The sequence below is a fragment of the Branchiostoma floridae genome, chromosome 7 (genome assembly GCF_000003815.2).
Source record: "Branchiostoma floridae strain S238N-H82 chromosome 7, Bfl_VNyyK, whole genome shotgun sequence".
Classification (NCBI taxonomy): Eukaryota; Metazoa; Chordata; class Leptocardii; order Amphioxiformes; family Branchiostomatidae; genus Branchiostoma; species Branchiostoma floridae.
Window position 1 is genome coordinate 3,997,440 of NC_049985.1, and position 20,695 is coordinate 4,018,134.

The 20,695-nt window shown below is 41.0% G+C and overlaps 3 protein-coding genes across 3 annotated transcripts; 1 reads left to right on the plus strand and 2 right to left on the minus strand.

The window, feature by feature from the left end:
* Nucleotides 1–1,121: 1,121 nt before the first annotated feature.
* LOC118419322 (protein arginine N-methyltransferase 7-like) lies at nucleotides 1,122–9,969 on the minus strand. Its single transcript, XM_035825683.1, has 16 exons — nucleotides 9,794–9,969; nucleotides 9,402–9,438; nucleotides 9,059–9,208; nucleotides 8,576–8,684; nucleotides 8,084–8,196; nucleotides 7,487–7,589; nucleotides 6,930–7,062; nucleotides 6,309–6,489; nucleotides 5,855–5,915; nucleotides 5,428–5,512; nucleotides 4,783–5,043; nucleotides 4,548–4,560; nucleotides 4,114–4,200; nucleotides 3,412–3,648; nucleotides 2,157–2,314; nucleotides 1,122–1,845 (listed from the first exon to the last, which is right to left on the minus strand). The coding sequence occupies exons 1-16, from the start codon at nucleotides 9,958–9,960 to the stop codon at nucleotides 1,578–1,580; spliced, it is 2,163 nt and encodes a 720-aa protein (XP_035681576.1). The 5' UTR covers nucleotides 9,961–9,969; the 3' UTR covers nucleotides 1,122–1,577.
* A 1,463-nt stretch (nucleotides 9,970–11,432) lies between these two features.
* Nucleotides 11,433–13,509, minus strand: LOC118419619 (UBX domain-containing protein 6-like). The gene is made up of 2 exons (XM_035826086.1): nucleotides 12,851–13,509; nucleotides 11,433–12,238 (listed from the first exon to the last, which is right to left on the minus strand). Exons 1-2 carry the CDS (start codon nucleotides 13,343–13,345, stop codon nucleotides 11,444–11,446), a joined length of 1,290 nt encoding a protein of 429 aa, XP_035681979.1. The 5' UTR covers nucleotides 13,346–13,509; the 3' UTR covers nucleotides 11,433–11,443.
* Nucleotides 13,510–13,690: 181 nt separating this feature from the next.
* Nucleotides 13,691–18,556, plus strand: LOC118419620 (protein FRG1-like). The gene is made up of 8 exons (XM_035826087.1): nucleotides 13,691–13,929; nucleotides 14,236–14,333; nucleotides 14,876–14,998; nucleotides 16,680–16,852; nucleotides 17,218–17,322; nucleotides 17,446–17,537; nucleotides 17,810–17,920; nucleotides 18,319–18,556. Exons 1-8 carry the CDS (start codon nucleotides 13,868–13,870, stop codon nucleotides 18,353–18,355), a joined length of 801 nt encoding a protein of 266 aa, XP_035681980.1. The 5' UTR covers nucleotides 13,691–13,867; the 3' UTR covers nucleotides 18,356–18,556.
* The last annotated feature ends 2,139 nt before the right edge of the window (nucleotides 18,557–20,695 follow it).

Sequence of the window (20,695 nt, forward strand, 5' to 3'; positions counted from 1 at the left end):
GAGGCATGACCCTGACGGGAAGAGGGGAACTCTGCCATTTCTTCGTCGGCATCAGGGTCATGCCTCTTCGCAATTTAGAGGTCGCAGACTCGTCGTCCGATCGATTTTCGCCTAATGTGAGGGGGGGTATAACGACTTTGCTCCAGACGACTCCCCAACCATGGTCGGCTCTGGGTCGGGAGTAGTCCATCCTATCTTGGCTCCAGATTGCTCCATTGATCGTATCCAAGCACAATATATTGACCTCCCGGCTATTCGATCATCGTTCTATTTCGAACACCTCTGTCAAAAATAGCCATTTCTGTACCACTGGGGCTGTTTTTGATGGAGGTATTCGAAATAGAATAGGGGGTTCTATCTGTTCGATATGGTGTTCGACAGGATCGGTTCATTAATGCCTTAAGGCTAATGTCACATTTCCAAACCGGGGCCCAGCTGGGATGTTTGTAGAAACGAAAAATAGAAAATGTATACGTAAAAATATACACAAATAATGCCCACGACTATATTCACTTCACGTCTTGTGTAGTTTGATGTTTTTTTATATCATACTTTTTGTTACCAAAAGTTGCCCAGGCTGGCCTCGGTTTGGAAACATATAGGTGGCCACCAGTCGGTCAATTTGTTTGCATTCTTATGATTTTATTTTGTATCTCTAATTTTGACAGAAGTGGGTGGGGCTATGGGATCGGGCTGGTATACATTTTGTTTGTCTGTATTGCATACCTGGTAAACCACCTTTGGTGAAACACACGTTTGTGTCAGTACATCAGTACAAGCTTAAGCTGCATATCCGGACAGATTGGTATGATCCACTCACACCGCAGGATGGAACCAAGTGTGGTGGGTTCTCTTACATGTATGTTCTGTGAGGTGCCCATGAGGTGGCTACTGATGGGGAATGTCCTATCCAAGGGACGTCCCAAACTGCAGTTAGGTATGCTCATTTGAAGCAAGGAGGTTTTATCTTATAAAACCTCCTTGTTTGAAGTGAGAAAATTTGTACCACAACATTGGAGCATATCAGAGGACTGGAACTCAGGACCTCTGGGCTTTGAGCCAAACACTCTACCATTATACTATGTCACACAGAGCAATACAGAATACATGTAGCACAGAGATGAGCACTTTTAAAATCTTCATATTTAAAGACTTGAGAAGATTCTTGGCTTTGAAATCCATGATTGAAGTCCTTGGTTAAAGACCAAGATATAATAATGTACTAGTAGTGGATTAGTTAGTTGTATTAAAACAAATAGTAGATTGCTTTTCATTGATTGAATTTTGTTCCAACACATAACAATGCAATATGTGCGTGTGTGTGCGTTTGTGCATTTGTATGCGTGTGTGTGTGTGCATTTGAATGTGTGTCCATTTATGTGTCTCTTTCTGTGTGCCTGTGTGTCTTTGAGTGCCTATGTCTATCTGTCTGTTTGTCTGTGTGTGTGTCTGTCTGTCTGTTAAATTATAGAGAAAAGAGCTACAGGTAGCATGATGACATCACTGCATGAGTTTCCAAAAGAAGGTGACTGGCCAAGAAATGAAAAGGTCCATGTGGTCCTTGAGCTTCTTTGGACTTATAAATTCTTCCCCTGAGAATTCTCAATATCAAACTGGAAGTCCATCCGCCCATCTTTGGGCGAGAACGTGACACGATAAACCAGTCTGAAATCTGCAGAAACCTGAACCGGTTTGTCCATGAAGTACACCCCCTGTCTGATGTGGGGGTCCCACTGTGGCCTGCCGCTCGTGTAGGGGGCGCGGGGCCCAGTGCTCACGGTGTGGCGGCCGTCGCCCAAGAGGTCATAGTTCATCCACAGCGCCACTGCATTGCAGGAGCCAGAGCTGGGGACACAAACGTGGAGGGAGGTAAAATTCAATACTACATCTCTGCAAACAATGGGAACACAACCTGATGTAACCAGAGTTTATACTACAAGAGTTACTGTACCAAAATACGAAGGGAGATCAAATCAGATGTTAGAACTGTGCAAAAACTGGGGACACAACATGTATGGAGGTCCAGTTAGGTGCTAAGTAACATTGTCGACAGAGGTTACATTGGGTGCTATAAAATTAATGTAAACTGTGCTAAAACTAGGTACTAGTACAAAATGTTGAGGGAGTTTAAATTGGCAATCAGCATCTCTTCATACCAAGTGAAGGGAATTTCTCCTGTGGCCACCAAGTTTTCTGTGGGAACAGACTGCGTGAGGTCAAAGTTCATCAGAGTGACTGGGTTGCTGACCCCCACCCCGGGGTACTCCCACAGGGGGTGGGGCTCCACACGCTCGTCTGTCTGGTTAGAATGGTCCTGGGGGAAAGGAGAAAAGGCCTGGGATTTATAATGGCAGCTCATCTCTGTGTTGGTAGTAATCATAGTACAATGCTAAACTTTCTTCCTGCACACAGTTGTAATACATGGATAAAGTTTTCAACAACCACTGTTGCTTTCTTCAGGATCAATACTGATGACCAACCACTTCATTACGTAAACTGAGAGAGTTACAGATACGTTATCTTATTAATTAAAGACCAACCCCGTACTATAAAACCACCCAATAAATTCGGCTAACGTAAACTACTAGAGCTCAGTCTTCTGTTCACTGTGGTGGAGTTCACATCGGGGAAGGCTGGCTGAGACGGCTGACCAACACAAGTTTATTTTCAATTCAATTTTGATATTAGGATACTACATTAGGTATTAAAGTATGATTATACATAAAGCTTTACCTAACCCAGAATATAAAGTAATGAAAATGCTGGCTTGTCTTACTCTGCTACTGTGAGACATAACTGACAGTTACATGTACAGTCTACATAGCCCCTGTTGGTACACTTGCAAACAGACACCACATTATTAGCCATATTTCTAGACACATAAATATCAGAGCTAATTCAGTTATAAGGAAGATTTTCAAGTTGCAATCATGTGTAGATACAAAAAGACATTTTGATACAAAGTTGGCAGAGCAGACTTGAAAGTTTCAATTTGAACACAAGGTTGGTTTCCCAAAATTTGAAAGTTGCTGTTATTAGGACCTCGATTATGTAACTTTGTTACAACTATCTTGATAATTCTGCAGGGTTTGATAGTGTTTCCTTGAAAACCAGTAGAGAAAAATATTTGAATTTTTGACCAGTATTTTATGCTGCCTTTGTTTCCAGTGTGTAGACAGTCTGAGATTTTTATTAGTTTATGTATTTATAGGGGTCAATTCACCCCTCTAGCTGCTGGGATGGTCACAGTAGGGAGTACTTCCTTAGTGCTGTGCCCAGGGCACTCCTGTTTGGTCTTTAACATGTGATCTTGCGGATACATGACGTCAGCCATTGGTCTGGGATTCGATATCGTAGTAATAGGGGAAAGAAGGCTTTTGCAGTAATGCAGAATTTGACCTTGGGACTGACCTTGACCATCTGGTCCATGACGCTGATGTCAAACCCCTCCACGGTCCCCACGGGAGCCCGCAACCTCCACAGGTCCTCAAACTCCATTGCTACTGCAACCAGCTCCGCCCGTGCAGGCAGTACAGTGGCGCCCCCTTGCAGTTTGTGTCGGAGTCGCGTGCAGACGTACCAGAAGTACAGGCTGTGCCACGGCAGGAGGCTGGACGAGTAGTATGGTTCCGCGATCACCATGCCAACCTGGTGATGGAACGGAATGGTCAATGGTCGGGATATTTCCTTTTGTGTGTGGGTAATCATTGAAATTGAATGATTAGTACCTGTGCTTAATGGATGGCATGTCTTTCAGATTAGGCCACTGACTTTATTTTATGGATGACATCCTCTGGAGGCCCCAAGACTATAATGCATGAGGGCGACAGAAAACAAAAATCCACCAAACAATGCTGTTAAACCACAAAACTATTCTTTCACAAAACTATTCTTTCCAAGGCCTGGTATGTCTTATGTTCAAACAGAGGTTCTGCTCCAGCTGTTTTTCTTACACGTTTTAGGCATTTTTATCAGGCTTTCTATCTCATAATGTTTTATGTCTTGCAGCCAAACTGTGCACTTCTTCCAAACAAAATTTACTACAGCTAGCCATCCATAAAATAAAGTCAGTGAAGGCTTAATTACCGTTGAGTGAAAATCATAAATACTCACTTTCCTGTCTTCAAGTGCAGCCTCTAACTGTTCCTCTGAGCCCTGAACTATGTGCACTTTGCCCTGGAGATTGTTGGCCTCTATCAACTGGGAAAAGCAGAAACAATACATCAACAATACATCACAATGAAAACTCTTTTATTAGAAATTACTAGATGAAAAAGAAAATAAAATCATGACAAAATGTCACACTGTCTGTACACAAATAACTATGAAATTAATCATCACATAACAATGTTGACCAAGAATTTCAATTTTTATTTTCTTACCTTATGTGTTACTCTTGCACCCAAGTCTGAACTTTCTAATGCAAGGACCTGCAAGTAAAATTTACAATGTTTATCAAACTAACTACATGTTATAAAGACGCAACTATCTAACAACAGACATCATAGATAAAGATCTCAAACTTTAAAAAGGCACATATTAAGTACTCTGTATATATGTCTGCATTTGTATATGTATGTTTTTATTGTTTTAGCCCTGGAAGACTAGCCTTAAATAGGGCTAGATATATAAAGGGTATCGCAATAAAGGAAGATTGTAATATATATGGTAACACCCGGTGGAGGTAGCCTGATTAAATCTCGCTTATAGCACCCCGCCCAACATCCGACGGCCCCATAGGCCAGTTACAGCCCTGGACAGCGAAGTTTTTACACAGACTACTGGTGGAGGCATTTTTTGTCGTTTTTGCCACCAGAAGAATAAAGCAGACCCACCTCTTGTGCTCCTAGCCGTGCTGCCATGAGCGGTACCCATGATGCATCGCTCACGCTCACACACGTCTGCCCAGGCGCCAGCACCTGTTTCAGCGCAGCTGCGTACGTGCCCCACCTGCTCCTGTCGTTCAGCATGCCCAGGCGCGGGCGGCTCCACACCATGTGACCCCCACAGCGACACACCGGTCTCTCCAGGCTGAACTCTGACCTGGGGTCACATGTACGACAACATCTGTTATAAACTGAATAATAAATTGCTGGTGGCATGGTTGTTTGTAGTTCTGTGGATAAAAAACACAGCCCAATTAAGCCATGGAAAGGGTTGTCATACTCTCCAACAAGATCTCTTCAGTATCACTGATGAAAGATAAAAGATGTTATCTGAAACGTCTGACAGTTTCCACAATCATATCTAGTTGCTTGAGTAATTGCTATTTATCACACGAGAAGGGTTGTCATGGTAAACGTAGTCTATGATATTGTTTTGAATGTCCGAAGAAATATATCAGATTTTCAAAAAATGCATTATTTTCCACAAATTCAATTTTTGACCATAGTTTACAAGAAAAACAGCAGGAATGATAGTGCTTACCCTGCGGAGGTCGTTGACCCCTGCTTCTGCACCTGGAACCATAAACTGTACTCATCATGTCTGCCATGCAGCGCCACCTGTTGACCTACAGAGGAACAGCAGGCATATTTTAACTTCTCAGAAATCAACTGAGAGATCAAGCCTTCTATTATGGATTGACTTCTGTGAAAATACTATAAAGATATTTTCTTTCAAGAATGGTTACTGCCAATGTGGAAAGTAAATCTTAAAAGAAACCATCCACATGTTGGAAGTTCCTAAATTAAACTTGGTTCTATGTGTCAAGTTATGATTATGTTTCACATGCAATTAGAAAATAGAATTCCTCTAGAATCTATAGTGTACTAACCTTTAAATTTTTGTTATTACAAGGCATTAGAACAGATTGCAGGCAAGAGTCTAGATAAGAAGAAATGTATAATTGTACCTTTCTCTACAGGAATGGACTGGTGGTTAAAGTACACAGCCTGCATCCAGTGGTCTCGCCACTGGGTAAGAAAAAATAAACAAACAAATTAACACCCAAGAAATACTCTCCCACCACAAGAAACTACTAACTTAAAGATAAACAACCTCAATTACTTGAACCGCTCTGTGGATTATTTGGGGATTGTAGGTCACTGGGAAGATGTATATAAACAGAAAAATAGTGAAGCACTGGTCATGAACCACCTCATTAACTTTGCTCACTCGGTGGTTTAGTCCAGGCTAACTGGCCAGGCCTGTGAGGGAGTTGCAGGCTATAACCACCTAATTATCATTCTCTTTGCTCACTCTCTGGTTAACTGGTTATAGCAATCACTGACTTAGCATTTTGTCACCATTTACAACTCTAGCAGGTCACTATCCCTTAATCACAATTTATTGCTGTTCTTAATCACCTGCATGTTGTCAGGTGTAGGATGTGCCCAGGATGGTGCTACAGACAGTAGGACTGAGCTGTCTGGGTCCATCTCTATATCCCACCACATCAGGACCACCTGTGCCTGCCCAGTTGCTGTCACCATCACACTCAGCTCGGTCCTGCGCTCAAGTGATTCCATCTTCTTGTCAAACTCAAATCTGATGATGAAAAGAAAAATATAATTATAAATTCATGCTAGCTGGTACAGCTTGAAAACAAAAATTCTAAATGATTACCTTTGAATTCTTTATCTTTTCCATAACACTGTCCTAACTTACACTACTACTGTAAGCAAAAAATGGTCCAAGGAAAGACCTGTTGAAGTTAAGAACATTCTACTTCACAATTACCTTTTGGCCACCTCTGGTGATTGCCTGACTTTTGATTTTTTGTCAATTAACAAAAAGATGACTGGCTACAACATACACAGGAATATTCTACCCAAACTCATTTCCACGTCTTGAGAGGCAAAGCATAGAGTCATTGATATCTAATTAAAATTGCATGATATTGTACTCTTCTAAAAGTTTTCTACAGTTGAAAACGCCATTGCATTAAGGTTACATAGACTAACACATTAGCATTCATGTAACAGTACCTAAAGACTTTGATGGGCTCTGTAAGGGGTTTGAACTGCTCCTGCTTGACTTGGCTGAGCTGTATATCATGGACTGCTGCAGCCCCCATGCAGGCCTCCATGTCTGATGAGGGGACCAGAGCTTTCTCACAACCTAGAAAATAAGAGGTCACAAAATGTTAGACCACAAAAGGAATAAATAAAAAAACAGCCAAACTTTGTATTGTGGATGGCGTCTGTACACATCCAATAGCGTAGTGGGTGCCATGTCCCTAACCCGGGCCTCAACTCCCCCCCTACAATGCCCTATGCTTGGCAATTTGGGGGTACTCCCATGTAGATGTAGATGTTCTTCTTGCATTTTGGAGGTTGTGGGTGAAAACCAAATTCAGTTAGAAATGCAGGTGACATATCTGGTACATGTATATCTGGAAAGGAAAAGTAATGCTAATACACTACTATTGAAACAGTTTTAGTGATATTTCGAAAACGCATTTTGGCAGTGGAGAGTTGACAGCAAAAAATAATAAAAATAATGCAAACATTTCAAGCTTTTAAATTTGCTATTTTCCCCCTACCTGTGATTGGTAGGTCCCTCAGCCTGTGCCAGTTCCACATGAAGTCTGACTCCACCACCTGTGCGTAGACTGTGGCAGCATGGGGCACAAAGATGCAGTCTGGCTGTGGGGAGAGGGGCACAGGAGGGAAAACATGACAAAAGTAGTGCTGGGCAGGAAGTTCATTTGTGAGAATACTGGTGCATTGGTGCACCTTAACTTCAAAAGTTCTAGCTCTGTTTGCTCCTTTGATAGCATCCCTACACACCAATTAATAGAGAGCTATTTACATTTGATTTCTTTCTTATTTTCCAAGTAATATGAGATACTGTGAAGAGCAATGATTGGCTCTGAGTCACATAGTCCTCGTAACAAAATAGTGAATGAGGTTTTGAACAGACTTTTAAAAGTTCCACCCCTTACACAACTTCTGAGAAATATTCAATTATTACCTAAAAAAATAGAGGACCAATTTTTTACTTCAATGGGGATAGGTGCCAAAGTATTCTGTGTAGAAGCAGTCATTAAAACACATATTGCCAGTAATAGATGCAATAGTAAGAATGGATTCTAAAGTACAGTCTCAACCATTAAGCTGTACAACAAAGTGAGACTTACAGTGACCAGATGTTTGAGTGCGTGTTGGTACGTGTACAGACATCCTTCTCCTATCAACTCTGTGTCCAGGAGTTCTGCCACTAAAATGTTTGCTCTTTCCTCCATGTCACCACCTGCAGACAAAAAAATAAACAAAAATACATATAACGTTACATCTATTACGTTACATGTATTGCATCTATCATAAAATGTCTAAGGAAGATTTTGCTTTAAACTGTATCTACATTTTGTTTAATAGATTCAAATGTAAGTACACTGTTACAGTACTAGAAAATTTGAACTCTAGAAGAGGGATCTTCCTAGCCTGGAGTCCAGCCTTGTTTGCTTTAGCCCACTCCCAAAAATCATTACCCGGGTAGCTACCTTCAGGAGCGGACTACAGTGAACAAGGCTGGACTCCAGGCTAGGATCTTCCAAGCAGCAAATTTCTTTCTGTCATTAGGGAAAGGTAGGAACTTTAAACTCTTAAGACAAGAATTGGCTGAAACTTACCTGGGCCCGCGGTCAGATCAGTTGAGCGTTTTGGAATGACTGTGATTTTATCAGAAAAGCTGTTTGTCTTGACGATCTTCTGTGCTGCTCCTGCCATGGGTTTAAAACACTTGGGAGGAGAGGAGAAAGATAACTTTACTTTAAGTAATTTTGAAAGAAACCTTTGTTATCTTTAAGTTAAATGTAAGACTAGATCACAGTATATACTATACATACACATTAAAGATGGTGGTATAAACAACAATATTTTGGTGACTGTCCTCATGGCATCTGACTGCCAATGACTGGTACTGTTCTACACTGCAGCTAAGATCTCGTTGCTAATAATTTATTCCCAAATGCAAGATACAATTGTCCAGTACCTGACAGGAATAGTACCAGCCAGTATTGCCAGGAGGAAATTCAATGTACTGTAATAACTCAAAAAGCCCCTGGGTTATAAACACCGGATGTAATGCAAGCTATTTTTTTTTTAATGCTGACCTCACAAGCGGTGACCCTGTCTGCCCCGGCCTGCACAGCTAACATGGACAGGAGTCCGCTGCCAGTCCCGATGTCTAACACGTGCACACGCTGGCCCCGCCCACGGACACGCCCGATCGCCAGCTCCAAACCGGCCTTGTACTTCTTATTCTTTGGGAAGGAAAAAAATTCATTTCGATGACCAAGCTGACAATAATTTCTGGGCTCCCTAATTTTTCAATAAGCATTTTATGTGCTTTATTTATTTTTACATCTTTTGAATATACAGGGATTCAATTTTAATTATTATGACAATGAAAAGCCTGTATAGTATACAAAAACATTGGTTATTGTAATAACTCACCCTCTCTTCGTCATGAAGCATGTCCGTGTAGGAAGACCTGTGGGGTGGGGGAGGAAGGAACAAGACGTCAAACATGACCTCTTCATGATAACTGTCATAATCATTTTATCATATCTTATAATATCCATGGGCTGAGGTGAGGATCCATGGGATCTATCTCAGAAGATCAACAAGCCATCATGAGTTTGAGTCCTGAGCTCAAGCCAACAGGAATTCTAGGTAATATGTCAAAGGTTAAGTTCCCGAAAAAGAAAACAGTCCTGTCTCGATCATTAGTGTACCATTTTCTTCCAGTCGACCAAAGAAACCAGACCGGACCACTGTTTCTAGAAACTCACAGAAGAAGAGCCCAACGCAAGACCGCAGCTACCGCCCCCCTCCCCCATTCTCACCTCGCCACCTCCTGATTATAGTCGTAGTCCTCGTCCATGGCGGTCCACTCGGCCCGGCCCGTAGTCGGGTTCAGGGTCTGACGGAAAACCTGCATCAGTGAACTCAGACGGGACAGGAATCGGGCTCTTCTAGGGCAAAATCTACCGCACGAGCGGAGATACCACATGTGAAAGTGAATTCGTGACCCCTGACCTTTCAATGACGTGACCTGGGGCATTTTATTATTTATATAGTGTGCAGGAAAACCGCTGAACCGTTATAACATTAGTAACGGGTTGGTGTACACGGGAAAGGAACCTGGTGCTCTGGGATGGAATCTACCGGACAAACGGAGAAGACAAAAAAAAAAAAAAAAACACGTGAAAATCAAAGGACTTTTTCCTGCAAATAACTTTGACTTGGAAATTCTATTACCAATAGTTTGAAAATTGGTAATATTTTATGGATAGACAATGCTTTAAGGTGCCACATTTCTGTTAATGAATATGACAATAAGGGTAAGAAAACAATTCAGCTTCAACAGAAGTATGTATTTCATACACTTTATTTCTAATATCACAGATTAGCCTCATACTGTGATAATACTCCTTCGTTGTCAACCTACCCAAGACATGTACTGTAATCGCACAATGACAATGTACAACCACATCAAATACCTACAACAGAAAACAACAGTTCTTAAATTTCTGTGCCTTTTTAATCTCACCATTGAGCAGTCAATGCTCTATCTTTTTCTTGCATTTTACAAACCTTCAAATATTTCTGGTCCACTTCAATGTGAAAAGACTGATGAACTTTGAAGTTAAACTCATTCTTTGACATCATAATGATTATAACTTAAATCTTCCTTAACTTCAATCTTACTTCTTTTCCATGTGTTATCACATGCATAACTTGTTTGTATTCATATTTTCAAAGATTGACAAGCAACACAGTAAACCGTGTGATATAGGTACAGTATTACACAAAATATCCATAAACAACACCATTTCTGTACAAAACTTGATTCTAACCAGAAGATATGCTGTAGGGTACTGCATTGACAAAAATATCTGTTCTTGTCCTTTCAATGTGCAAGTCATTTTCCAGGAATTTTCAATATCCCATGTCAGTTATACAAGCGTATGATTACATTAAACTGTTAAACAATATCATAGTCCCAGATGTCACACTTACATGCAACATTGCATCTATTCTTGACTATGATGAATGATGACAGACCAAGGAAGTATAAGATTAATATTTGGACAGTATCCCTTCCTAACTACTAGTACTGCAGATAAAAGACAGGCCCCAATTTATGCATGTACTGCGAGTTCCTACTTTCATATCTAAGAACTGTTACAGTATGGTTATTACAGTTTTCATCAGACTCAGTGGGCAGCATTTTAACATTGCTGACTACATACTGATTTTACTCATTGCTATGTGGGTACGAATGTCAAGAATATGACAACAATTAGAACACAGTGGTAGTCAGGACAATGGCATGTTTTATCATTCAATGCATTATGGTAAAGTGTAAAACATACAATTGAGACACCTATCATTGAGGCTGTTCTAAAACTTTGATTGGAACATTGGAGCAAAGTGTGTATGTGATATCCTGCATATGATATTATGGGTACATGTTGATTCTATACTGCAGGTTATAGCAAGAGTTCGGGTTTGAGGTACTGGTTCTTTGAGGCTGCCCCCTGCTGTGCTGCGATGTCTGCCATGATGGAAGGGTCCCACGTGAAGTTGACCACAGCAGCAGGCACCAATCCCAGCTCCGCAAAGGACACCTCTTCTTCCTCCAACCTCTGGCCTGTGGCAGAACTCAGGACAAACGGTAGCCAATCACTGACCAGCGCATCGCGGACAAACTGCACCAATGCAGACAGTTTCTCCTGTGCTCTGAACACGCCCTGGAGGAGCATGTTGTCCGGGAAACGTACGCGGATGAGCGTGAAGTTGTACCTCCGCAGGTTCTGCTGCTCCTCGCGTTCCCGCATGGCTTTTGTTCGCAGCTGGAAGCTCTTCTGCACTGAGTCAGTCCGCTCCTGCTGTTCACGCTTTATTTCATCAGCGGAGAGGTTATAAAACGCGTCGGGTAGGCGGAAGTCTGCCACACGGTCCCTTGGCTGGAGAACTTGCATCATGCGATCTACTTTGAACTTGAGTGGCTCCGTTGTGGTAAGAACCTCTACGGAGGCCTTGATACTGTCCAAGTCCTCGCACTTATCCTCACTGAGGACCCAAAAGGGTTCCACAGTATCCTGGTGTGGTAGTTCCTTCAGAGAGAACCCAGCAGCTTGTAAGAACTCCTCGTGACCCTCCATGCTCGCTACGCGGTCCTGGAATGCCTTGTTGCTCAGGCGGATCTTGCGGAACTTTTCCTCCTGGGGATTGGCCAAGATATTCTCGAGATATTTCCGCAGGGTGTCCACACAGACCTGGACCTTGAGACAGGAAGTAAGAACAAATCATTAACATGTACTTGTTACCAATGCATTCTATACTTGAGAGAGATTTAAAACACTAAGGTTTAAAAGAAATCAGAGAATGACATAATGTCTGACTGAAATAATCGTCACACAAATAAAAATGACATTTACAGTGTAACAGTTACAGTGTAATAGTTGCAAAGTTAGCTGCCAAAAATTGAGTGGATCTACACTACAGTAGACTAAGGCTATAAGCCCTTTCACAGAGGTTACCCATGCATGCACAGGTGAGAGAAACTCTGGGTAATATGTCAAAGTTGAAGGCCCTCAGATGTCAACAGTCTCATCTCTACCATTGTTTCGATTTGTGTAACAATGTCCGTAACATAATGGCGCCTGCGAAATGGTGGAATGTTTACGACCTGGGCCTTCAACTTTGGCATGTTACCCAGAGTCCCTGTCACCCGCGTGTGCGCGGTAACCTCTGTGAAAGGGCTTATTGACAGGATGATCTTGTCAATCACATTTCTTGTACTATTCACAGGCTGTTCCCCTTAATAAGAATGTTCTTGGACAAAATTTGACAGGACATCTGTGTGTTAACCAAGGCGTTAAGGGCATACCAACCTTGTCCCTGCCCTTGTTGAGGCTCTGTATCATGGTGACAGCCATGATGACGGGACTGTCGATCAGACTGGTCATGATACACTCCCGCTTGTGCTGGTCCAGTCGCTCCTTAGGGACTGACTGTTCAGTCAGCGGACAGATGAACCTCACCCCGGACACTGACAACACCACAGGCGCGCAGTCCCGCACTTCAGGTTCTGCGGGTGCGTTGTGCGTGTTGGCGTTACTTCTGGCCTCCCTCTCTCTTTCCGCGGCTTCAGCCCGTGCAACAGCTCTGATAGCAGACGACGTCCTCTTGTTCTTACTCTGGTCCTTCTGTTCGAGCCTGGCCAAGGCTGCGGCACCGGCCTGTTGTGCGCCTTGGGAGGGGTGGGCTCTTTCAACGGGGGCCCTTGGCTGGACGGCCTGGGTTCTCGTGTCTTCCGTCAGTTTGTGCCCTTCTCCCGCCTTCTTGAAGGTCACCTCGGTCTTGACCTTGTTGAAGAACTTCTTCATGATGGCTGAATACTTCCCGTGTAGCTTGTCAAAGGGAAATTCTGTATTTTTTGGTCGAATTTTTAGGACGAAAATGCAACACGTCTATCTATGATTACCGTAGCTTCCGCCTTTGCTGTATTACCTCATGTCACAGATTCCTCCTCTCTGATTGGTCAGAAATGTACAACTCCGTCAGTTGCACCAATGAAATAGAAGTATTTCTTCAGCTGCGGTATTACTTCATAGTGTCCGGATTGTTCCAAAATTCCCCAGAGGGGTGTGGAATTTGATCGATATGACAATAAAAGGCTATTTTGCTAACTTTTACAGTCATATCATCTTGATTACTTTTGTAGGTACTCAGATAGAGACGAAGGGATCATGGTGAGATTTTAGTCGGCAATGAAATAATTTTTTGCCATTCTGCATGACAGGTCCAAACTGCTAGATGTCGCTGCAGTGCAGTAGCATCACAGAGACAGCAGTCGTCCAAACGTAGTTTGTGGTTCAGAACACAGAATTTAAGTTATTTCCTCGCACATGGCGGACTCGTACAACTTCGTTAAGTCTACCAAGCTTAAGCTTAAGGGAGAGAAGAGCAGGTAAGAGCACAATTCCGTTTCGGAGGCTAGGGAAACTCTGTTTTTAGTTGCTACCTTGCCCCCCTCCCCACATCAGCGTTGTCTGTACTAGTAGTGTTTTGTTCGGTATGCTCTCACCTTTGAAGACAGCCAGTAGATATACCCGAAGATTAATAAGGCAGGGTGTGGGGCAGTAGGACATGTACTCCCTTCCCAGTCATTTTTTTTTTTTTTTGCGCAGACTGAAACCAAGATGTCAAAAAATTAAGGTACTGGCCAGTACAGTGGACAGAATTTTTAAGACTGTGTTGTTGGACTCTTCTGCAGTCACAAGAAACACAAGAAGAAGAAGAGGAAGAGAGAAAGAGATGCTGACTCCGCTGGACCATCGCTGGATGAGCAGCGGCAAGACCAAGAACTGCATGGTTAGTTTCTTCTTCTTTTCTTTCATTAAACCACGTAACAGCATCAAGGCAAAACACAACAGTTTCGTACAGGAAGTACAGACTGCATAAGACAAGTCAAAGTCAAGGTCATCAAACCAGACTGTAAAGAACTGTAACAAGAAAAATGTTTGACCTACTCTCACGGGGATGGACCCTTACTCTTATAATAACGTTATATCGATAGTAACTGTGACGGTTAGATGTGCTCTAGGTGTTTCTCAAACATGGCACCTCTGACTTTGTGTCACATCAAAGTCAATAACTAAGGGCACAAAATTTGGGCATTTCATGGCTTCAAAACCAGAAGGGTTAGATTATATGTCGATATTGTAACGTTCCCTAGCCACAATGCCAAAAAGGTAGTTGTTTGTTGTGCAAAATTGTCAAAGAACCAACTGTGGCAATCGTTGAAGATACAAACACTGAGTGTATGACAGCCAAGATGCTAAATACTTTAACATGATTTGATAAGTTGTGATGTTGACAAATCTGAGACCTGCAGTTTTCTCTGTATCTGCTAGGTGGCTGGTGGAGTGTTGAGAATTTTGACCAGATCAAGAACAACATCGCCGTGGAGCTGGGGAACAGCAGCTACGTGATGGCGACGGACACAGGACTGTTCACACTGGGGGCTCCACATGCAGGTGATGCTGATCTCTCTTTTGATGAAGAAGGACAGTTCAAAACTAGAAAGGCCGACATTTGCTTAGGAGCAAATACAGCATATTGCAATCCATCTTCATCCTTGAAAAAATCCCCAAATTCAACAATTTGAAGTACTGTTTGCTCAAAGGGAAAATGAAGTACTGTGGGCACTTGTCCTACACACCTTCATGCCGAATTTTAGGTCATTTGGTTTCAATATAAGGGCATAGGAGCCAAAAATATACATTTTTTAGTTAAAAATGGCTAAAAACCCCAAAATAACTTACTTCATAAGTGCTCTATGAAGAAAGTGTTGATGGGGTCCTGTTGTCATATGTCCAATTTACCTTTGTACCAAATTTCAGGTCATTTGGTTTACATACAAGGGCATAGAAGCCAAAAATATATATTTTTAGTCAAAAATGACTGAAAACCCCAAAATAACTAATTTTTGAAGTGATCTATGAAGAAAGTGCCAATGGGGTCCTGTGAGCATATGTTCAATGCACCTCTGTACCAAATTTCAGGTCATTTGGTTTCTATACAAGGGCATAGGAGCAAAAAATATGCATTTTTAGTCAAAAATGGCCAAAAACCCTAAAATAACTCATTTTCGGAGTAAACAATGAATATAGCGTTGATGGGGTTCTGTGGTCATATGTCAAACGCACCTCTGTACCAAATTTCAGGTCATTTGGTTTTAATACAAGGGCATAGGAGCCAAAAATATACATTTTTCGTAATAAATGGCCAAAAACCCTAAAATAACTAATTTTTGAAGTGATCTATGAATAAAGTGTTGATGGTTTTCTGTGTTCATATGTCCAATGCACCTCTGTACCAAATTTCAGGTCATTAGCTTGTAATACCAGGGCACAGGGGCCCAAAATATACATATTTTGTCTAAAAATGACCAAAAACCCTAAATATCATAAATTCTAAGGCCTCTATCAAAAAAGTGAAAAAAAACACCTGGGGGTATTTGATATCCCTACCCCCATGCCAAATTTCAGCTCATTTGGCCCAAAAATGAAAAAGTTAATGGGGTCTGAAGATTTGACAGGAGAAGAAACTCAGCAAAAACAATATATTGCAATCCCATACTATGTATGGATTGCAATATAATTACTGTAAATGTATTTAATTTCGCGGGGATTTAATTTCGCGGTAGCGGGAAAAGGGACTTTTCGCGGTGGATTTAAGTTCGCGGTAACAGCATAGACTGCAGGCTAATACCATAATAGAAAAATGTTCGCGGTGGTTTTAAGTTCGCGGTGAAGTGATCACCGGGAAAACCGCGATCATTAATCCACCGCGAACATTTCTGCATTTACAGTAGCTATGACCATCATAAATGACCATACAGAAGTAGTTGTCCCTTAGATTAATAAGGGTATTAAAACAAACATCAACGGACTCAAACCACTCAACTGGGCCACTCACGCTGGCTGACAGCTGGCCAGCACTAATGTTGGGAGAAGGTGGAATTGCAGGCTAGTATGCCAGGGCTGTTGCTTGCCATACACAAGTATAAAGGTGAGGTCCTGGGACAAGAGGATCTAACTTATAAGGGTTAGTCCTTCTGCAATTGTGATATATATATATCATGGTCAATGAATAGAAATAAAGACTTCATCAGACAATCAGTCTGATGTTCCCTGTTTTTCCTTGTAAATACAGATGGCGAAGGACCAGACCCCACAGAGCAGCTCACAGCCATCGTCGTCTCAGAAACCAAGATCGCCCTGAAGTCAGGGTACGGGAAGTACCTGGGCGTGAACTCCGAGGGCGTAGTGATCGGACGGGCGGACGCCATCGGACCGCGGGAACAGTGGGAGCCCGTGTTTCAGGAAGTATGTGGTGATACGAATGCCAATGTCATTTTTTCCTCATATCAATTCACCTTATAGGGAAGTAAAGGTATTGTATTCAATTTGGTTTTTCTGCTTTTGTTGTGTCCCATCTCCAAGCAGATATTGGGAGGTAGAATTTTTTTAGATTCCCATTTCTGTTACAAACTGCCTCTAAAAAAAGCAGACATACATCTAGGAATACATTTCTAGCTACAGATACTGTAGCTTATCGCAGTTGTGGGAGTATTACAGCAAATAATTTATTATTCAGTTCAGAAACACCAATGTATGTGTATGTCTTTCAGTGTCATCCAAAAGGAAATAAATAAACAAGGATCCTTGATAACATGCTTTGTTGTCTTCAGGGGAAAATGGCGCTGCTGGCAGGAAACAGCTGTTTTGTATCGTGTAATGACAGTGGTGACATCGTTGCTACCACCAAAACAGCAGGGGAGGGGGAGATGGTCAAAGTAGGGTGCTTTCTTCCTTCTATCTTCATTTTTGCAGACTTTGTATCAGTTCAGCCTATTTATAAATCAGGCTTATAGAAGCCCAGGTCTTTTTTTTTTTTAATTACTGTGCTCTCCCCACAGATCAGAACAAACATAGAGCGAGTCAAGAAACAAAAGGTGGATGTACCTGATGAGGAGAAAGGGTCGCTGAAGGAGGCAGAAGTCAACTATGTGTACGTTGAAATCATTTTTTTTGCTTTCCAAAATGTGTTGAATTATGCACCAAAAAGCAGTTACTCAAGCAGCTAGATGTGATTTGAAAAAAAAAGAAAATTTTGAAAATCATATCATTGTTTGAGTTACTGCTTTTTGGCATATTTTACCGGTATTACCTGGATGTCTATATTACCTGGATGTTTTACGTTCATTAAAGTTAAATGTGTTATGATTCCTTCCCTTTTGAATACTTTCTTGTTATGACATGAATGCCACTTGTCATGTGCAGGAAGAAGTTCCAAAGTTTCCAAGATCGCAGGTTAAGAATCAATCCAGATGACAGGTCCAAACTTAAGAAGGCCAAAGAAAAGGGCACTCTACACGAGTCTCTGTTAGACAGGTGAGACCTTTATTCTATAAAATAACTAAGACACTTATTACAGGGGATTTCAGACCTCAGAAATGTTTGATCTGCTGCTAACTACATGTTTTTAGGAATATATCTTGATCCTAAGCAGACCCAATGTCAGAGTTTACTATAAATTCATTTATTTTGTAGGAATTTAATTTTGCATCAGGAGTGAAATTTCAGGGACTTTCTGTTTAAAATAATCATTGTAATACAGTGACAGTAGTAAACATATCAAATTTGCACCGTAGGTTTAGCCAAGCTTTTGATAATACTGTTTTCAACTGTTTAGCACCATGTTAGTCTTCATCGAGTACTATTGATATTGTGCATCTTTAGTTTATTGTCAATGACAATGTTGATTTTTATATTTGTCATTGTGTTTGCAGGAGAGAAAAGATGAAGGCTGACCGATACTGCAAGTAACAAGACAGACGCACAATGGGGGAGGGGGGCACAGAACATCTAAACTTGTTAGATTGGTCTTTTTAGACTTTTTAAAAAGTGTACTCTGAGATTCAATACACTGAATGATTTTTAGGTTGAATTGATATTTTGGGTTCAGTGGTTTTGCATTGATATGGCAAATACAGTCAAAACTGCCCAAGACCATCCAGGACGTATAAAATCTGGTCTATGTGGACACATTGTTACTATAAACAGGATTCTTAATGCTTGTGTCAATGGGGAAATCATTTATGGTTTACAACCATGTGGACCATCGATTGCATTGGTTTTGACTGTACATGCTACAAAGATACTTGAAAGGTGGGTAACATCAGGTTTTTTAACTATTGGCATATAAAGGTCTTTGAATAAAAGATGACTGTAGAGAGCTCAAAGAAAAGTGTGCGGTATTGATAATTCTTGGTCAAACATTTATAGACACTATCAATTGTAACACTGTGACAGTGCGAAAGTATGTTTTCAGAACAATGATAATAAAGGAGACCATCTCAGTTGATTTATGTGTATATTTATCCCTTAATTCATATTTCATAGTCCATCAAGATATATATCAGGAAGACCCACTTTAATGTTACGATTGATTAACGTCTAATAAACCCGAACTTTTTAAGGAGGTATCTGAGGTTTCAATACAGATTGTTCTGTTTCAATCTAAGGAAAGTAGATTGATGCTCAACTTATGATTGCAAAGTCAGCTCTGAAAAAAATGATGAAATGACCAGGATTTTTCAATAGAATTGTGGTCATCCAATCCTTGTGCACAGTCAGAGGGGAATGTTGTCAGGTCAAGAACTTGTGTGTAAGGACAAAGAAGAACAAAGACACATGAAGGAATAAAGAAAATAAGAGTCTTCAGGACATGTCTATAAGAATAACGCAACAAAAATGCACTCTTTTGATGAAGTTGAACACCCAGTTTAATTTCCTGTCATATACTTTTAAGCAATGTCACCATCATTCTTTGTTTTTCTGCCCACATTATCCAGTCTGTAACTTTATGCTAGCATTTAGCAAGAATCAAAGAAGCACTAGTGGTCTGATTTTGCCAAACATTGAACAAAAAATTATCATCCAGCAATAATCATTGTGTTTTATGTACTTAAAATTTGTTTATTCCGTTTTCCTTGAAAATTATAATTATACTAACTTTCTCTGGCATATCACTTCAGATTTGTGACATGGGCTCACATCATTGCAACAAAATTAAAGGCACATTTGAGCTTTTCAGCTCCAAACTACTGGAAATCAGCAGCTTGACATTGTAATAACACAAACCTTATCACATTCAAGTGCAAATTATCACCATGATTAACTCAAATATCTACCCCTGAATTCATCACACTTAAGTATCCACCTATACCACATTTTACTTATATTTATGATCACCACAAACATGTATATAATATTGTTATCTCCAGATGTTGGAAATTATTATGTTTGCCTAGTTGCCCTTTCTCTGTAACGTGTTACAAACAGGAGATAATTTGCGACAAAATTGGACAGCTAGGAAAACATACGGATTTGGCTGCAGAACATGGAGATTGCATGCGTCAAACTATGCTTGAGTATTTTTTAACTAGTGATGTGGCCATTTTCCCTGTGACTCCCTGAAGCTTGCATCTACTCATAGCTGGTCTTCTTGACATCGAGACATCTTCATACTGTAAGAGGAGAGAAGAAAACACATGTATAGTCAGACTCAGTATAGTCCCTTATTCAGAAGAGCCACCTACAAATACTGCTCAATTAAAGAGGGGTTCTTACACTAAGTTACACTTACAGGTTACAAAGAATATGTGCCAGCTCTCTATAAATCATATGAAATCAAATCTGGGAAAATAAAATATAGACAGCATTAAATAGGGGGCTTAAAGTGCTTTAGCCTTCTCTTTGACCTAGCTTTTTTAGAACTGAATTCAAATACAAAACACACACACAAATTAACTACACTTTCACATACACTTTTCCCTTTCAGACATCCAGGTTTAGATAAATTGCCCACCCACCCCTCAGTTCTTGGTCCCCACATAGTTGGTGGCCTTCCCTGTTTTCTTCAGTGTCTCCAGGATTTCATCTGAAGACAGGCTGGAGGTCACAAACACCTTCTTACCAGGGAGGTCAATGTCAAAATTATCCACACCTGCGGAGAGAAGCAGGACAAAAAAGATTTACAGGTGATAGACAGCAAGACTCTATCATATCACTAGGTATCAAAATAGGTAACTTACGGTGCCAAGCTGTCAAGAAAGATTAAAGCTTTAAGTATGATAAATGGAAGCACAAAGCTTTATCAATAAC

Coding starts and splice junctions, on each gene's coding strand:
- LOC118419322 (XM_035825683.1), bottom strand. CDS start 9,960: ATGTGGTATCTCCGCTCGTGCGGTAGATTTTGCCCTAGAAGAGCCCGA. Junction 8,197..8,575: donor TGATCTGACCGCGGGCCCAG/GTAAGTTTCAGC, acceptor TTTTGTCTGCAG/GTGGTGACATGGAGGAAAGA. Junction 7,590..8,083: donor CACTCAAACATCTGGTCACT/GTAAGTCTCACT, acceptor CTCTCCCCACAG/CCAGACTGCATCTTTGTGCC.
- LOC118419619 (XM_035826086.1), bottom strand. CDS start 13,345: ATGAAGAAGTTCTTCAACAAGGTCAAGACCGAGGTGACCTTCAAGAAG. Junction 12,239..12,850: donor TCAACAAGGGCAGGGACAAG/GTTGGTATGCCC, acceptor TCCTGTCTCAAG/GTCCAGGTCTGTGTGGACAC.
- LOC118419620 (XM_035826087.1), top strand. CDS start 13,868: ATGGCGGACTCGTACAACTTCGTTAAGTCTACCAAGCTTAAGCTTAAG. Junction 13,930..14,235: donor CTTAAGGGAGAGAAGAGCAG/GTAAGAGCACAA, acceptor ACTCTTCTGCAG/TCACAAGAAACACAAGAAGA. Junction 14,999..16,679: donor ACTGGGGGCTCCACATGCAG/GTGATGCTGATC, acceptor TTGTAAATACAG/ATGGCGAAGGACCAGACCCC.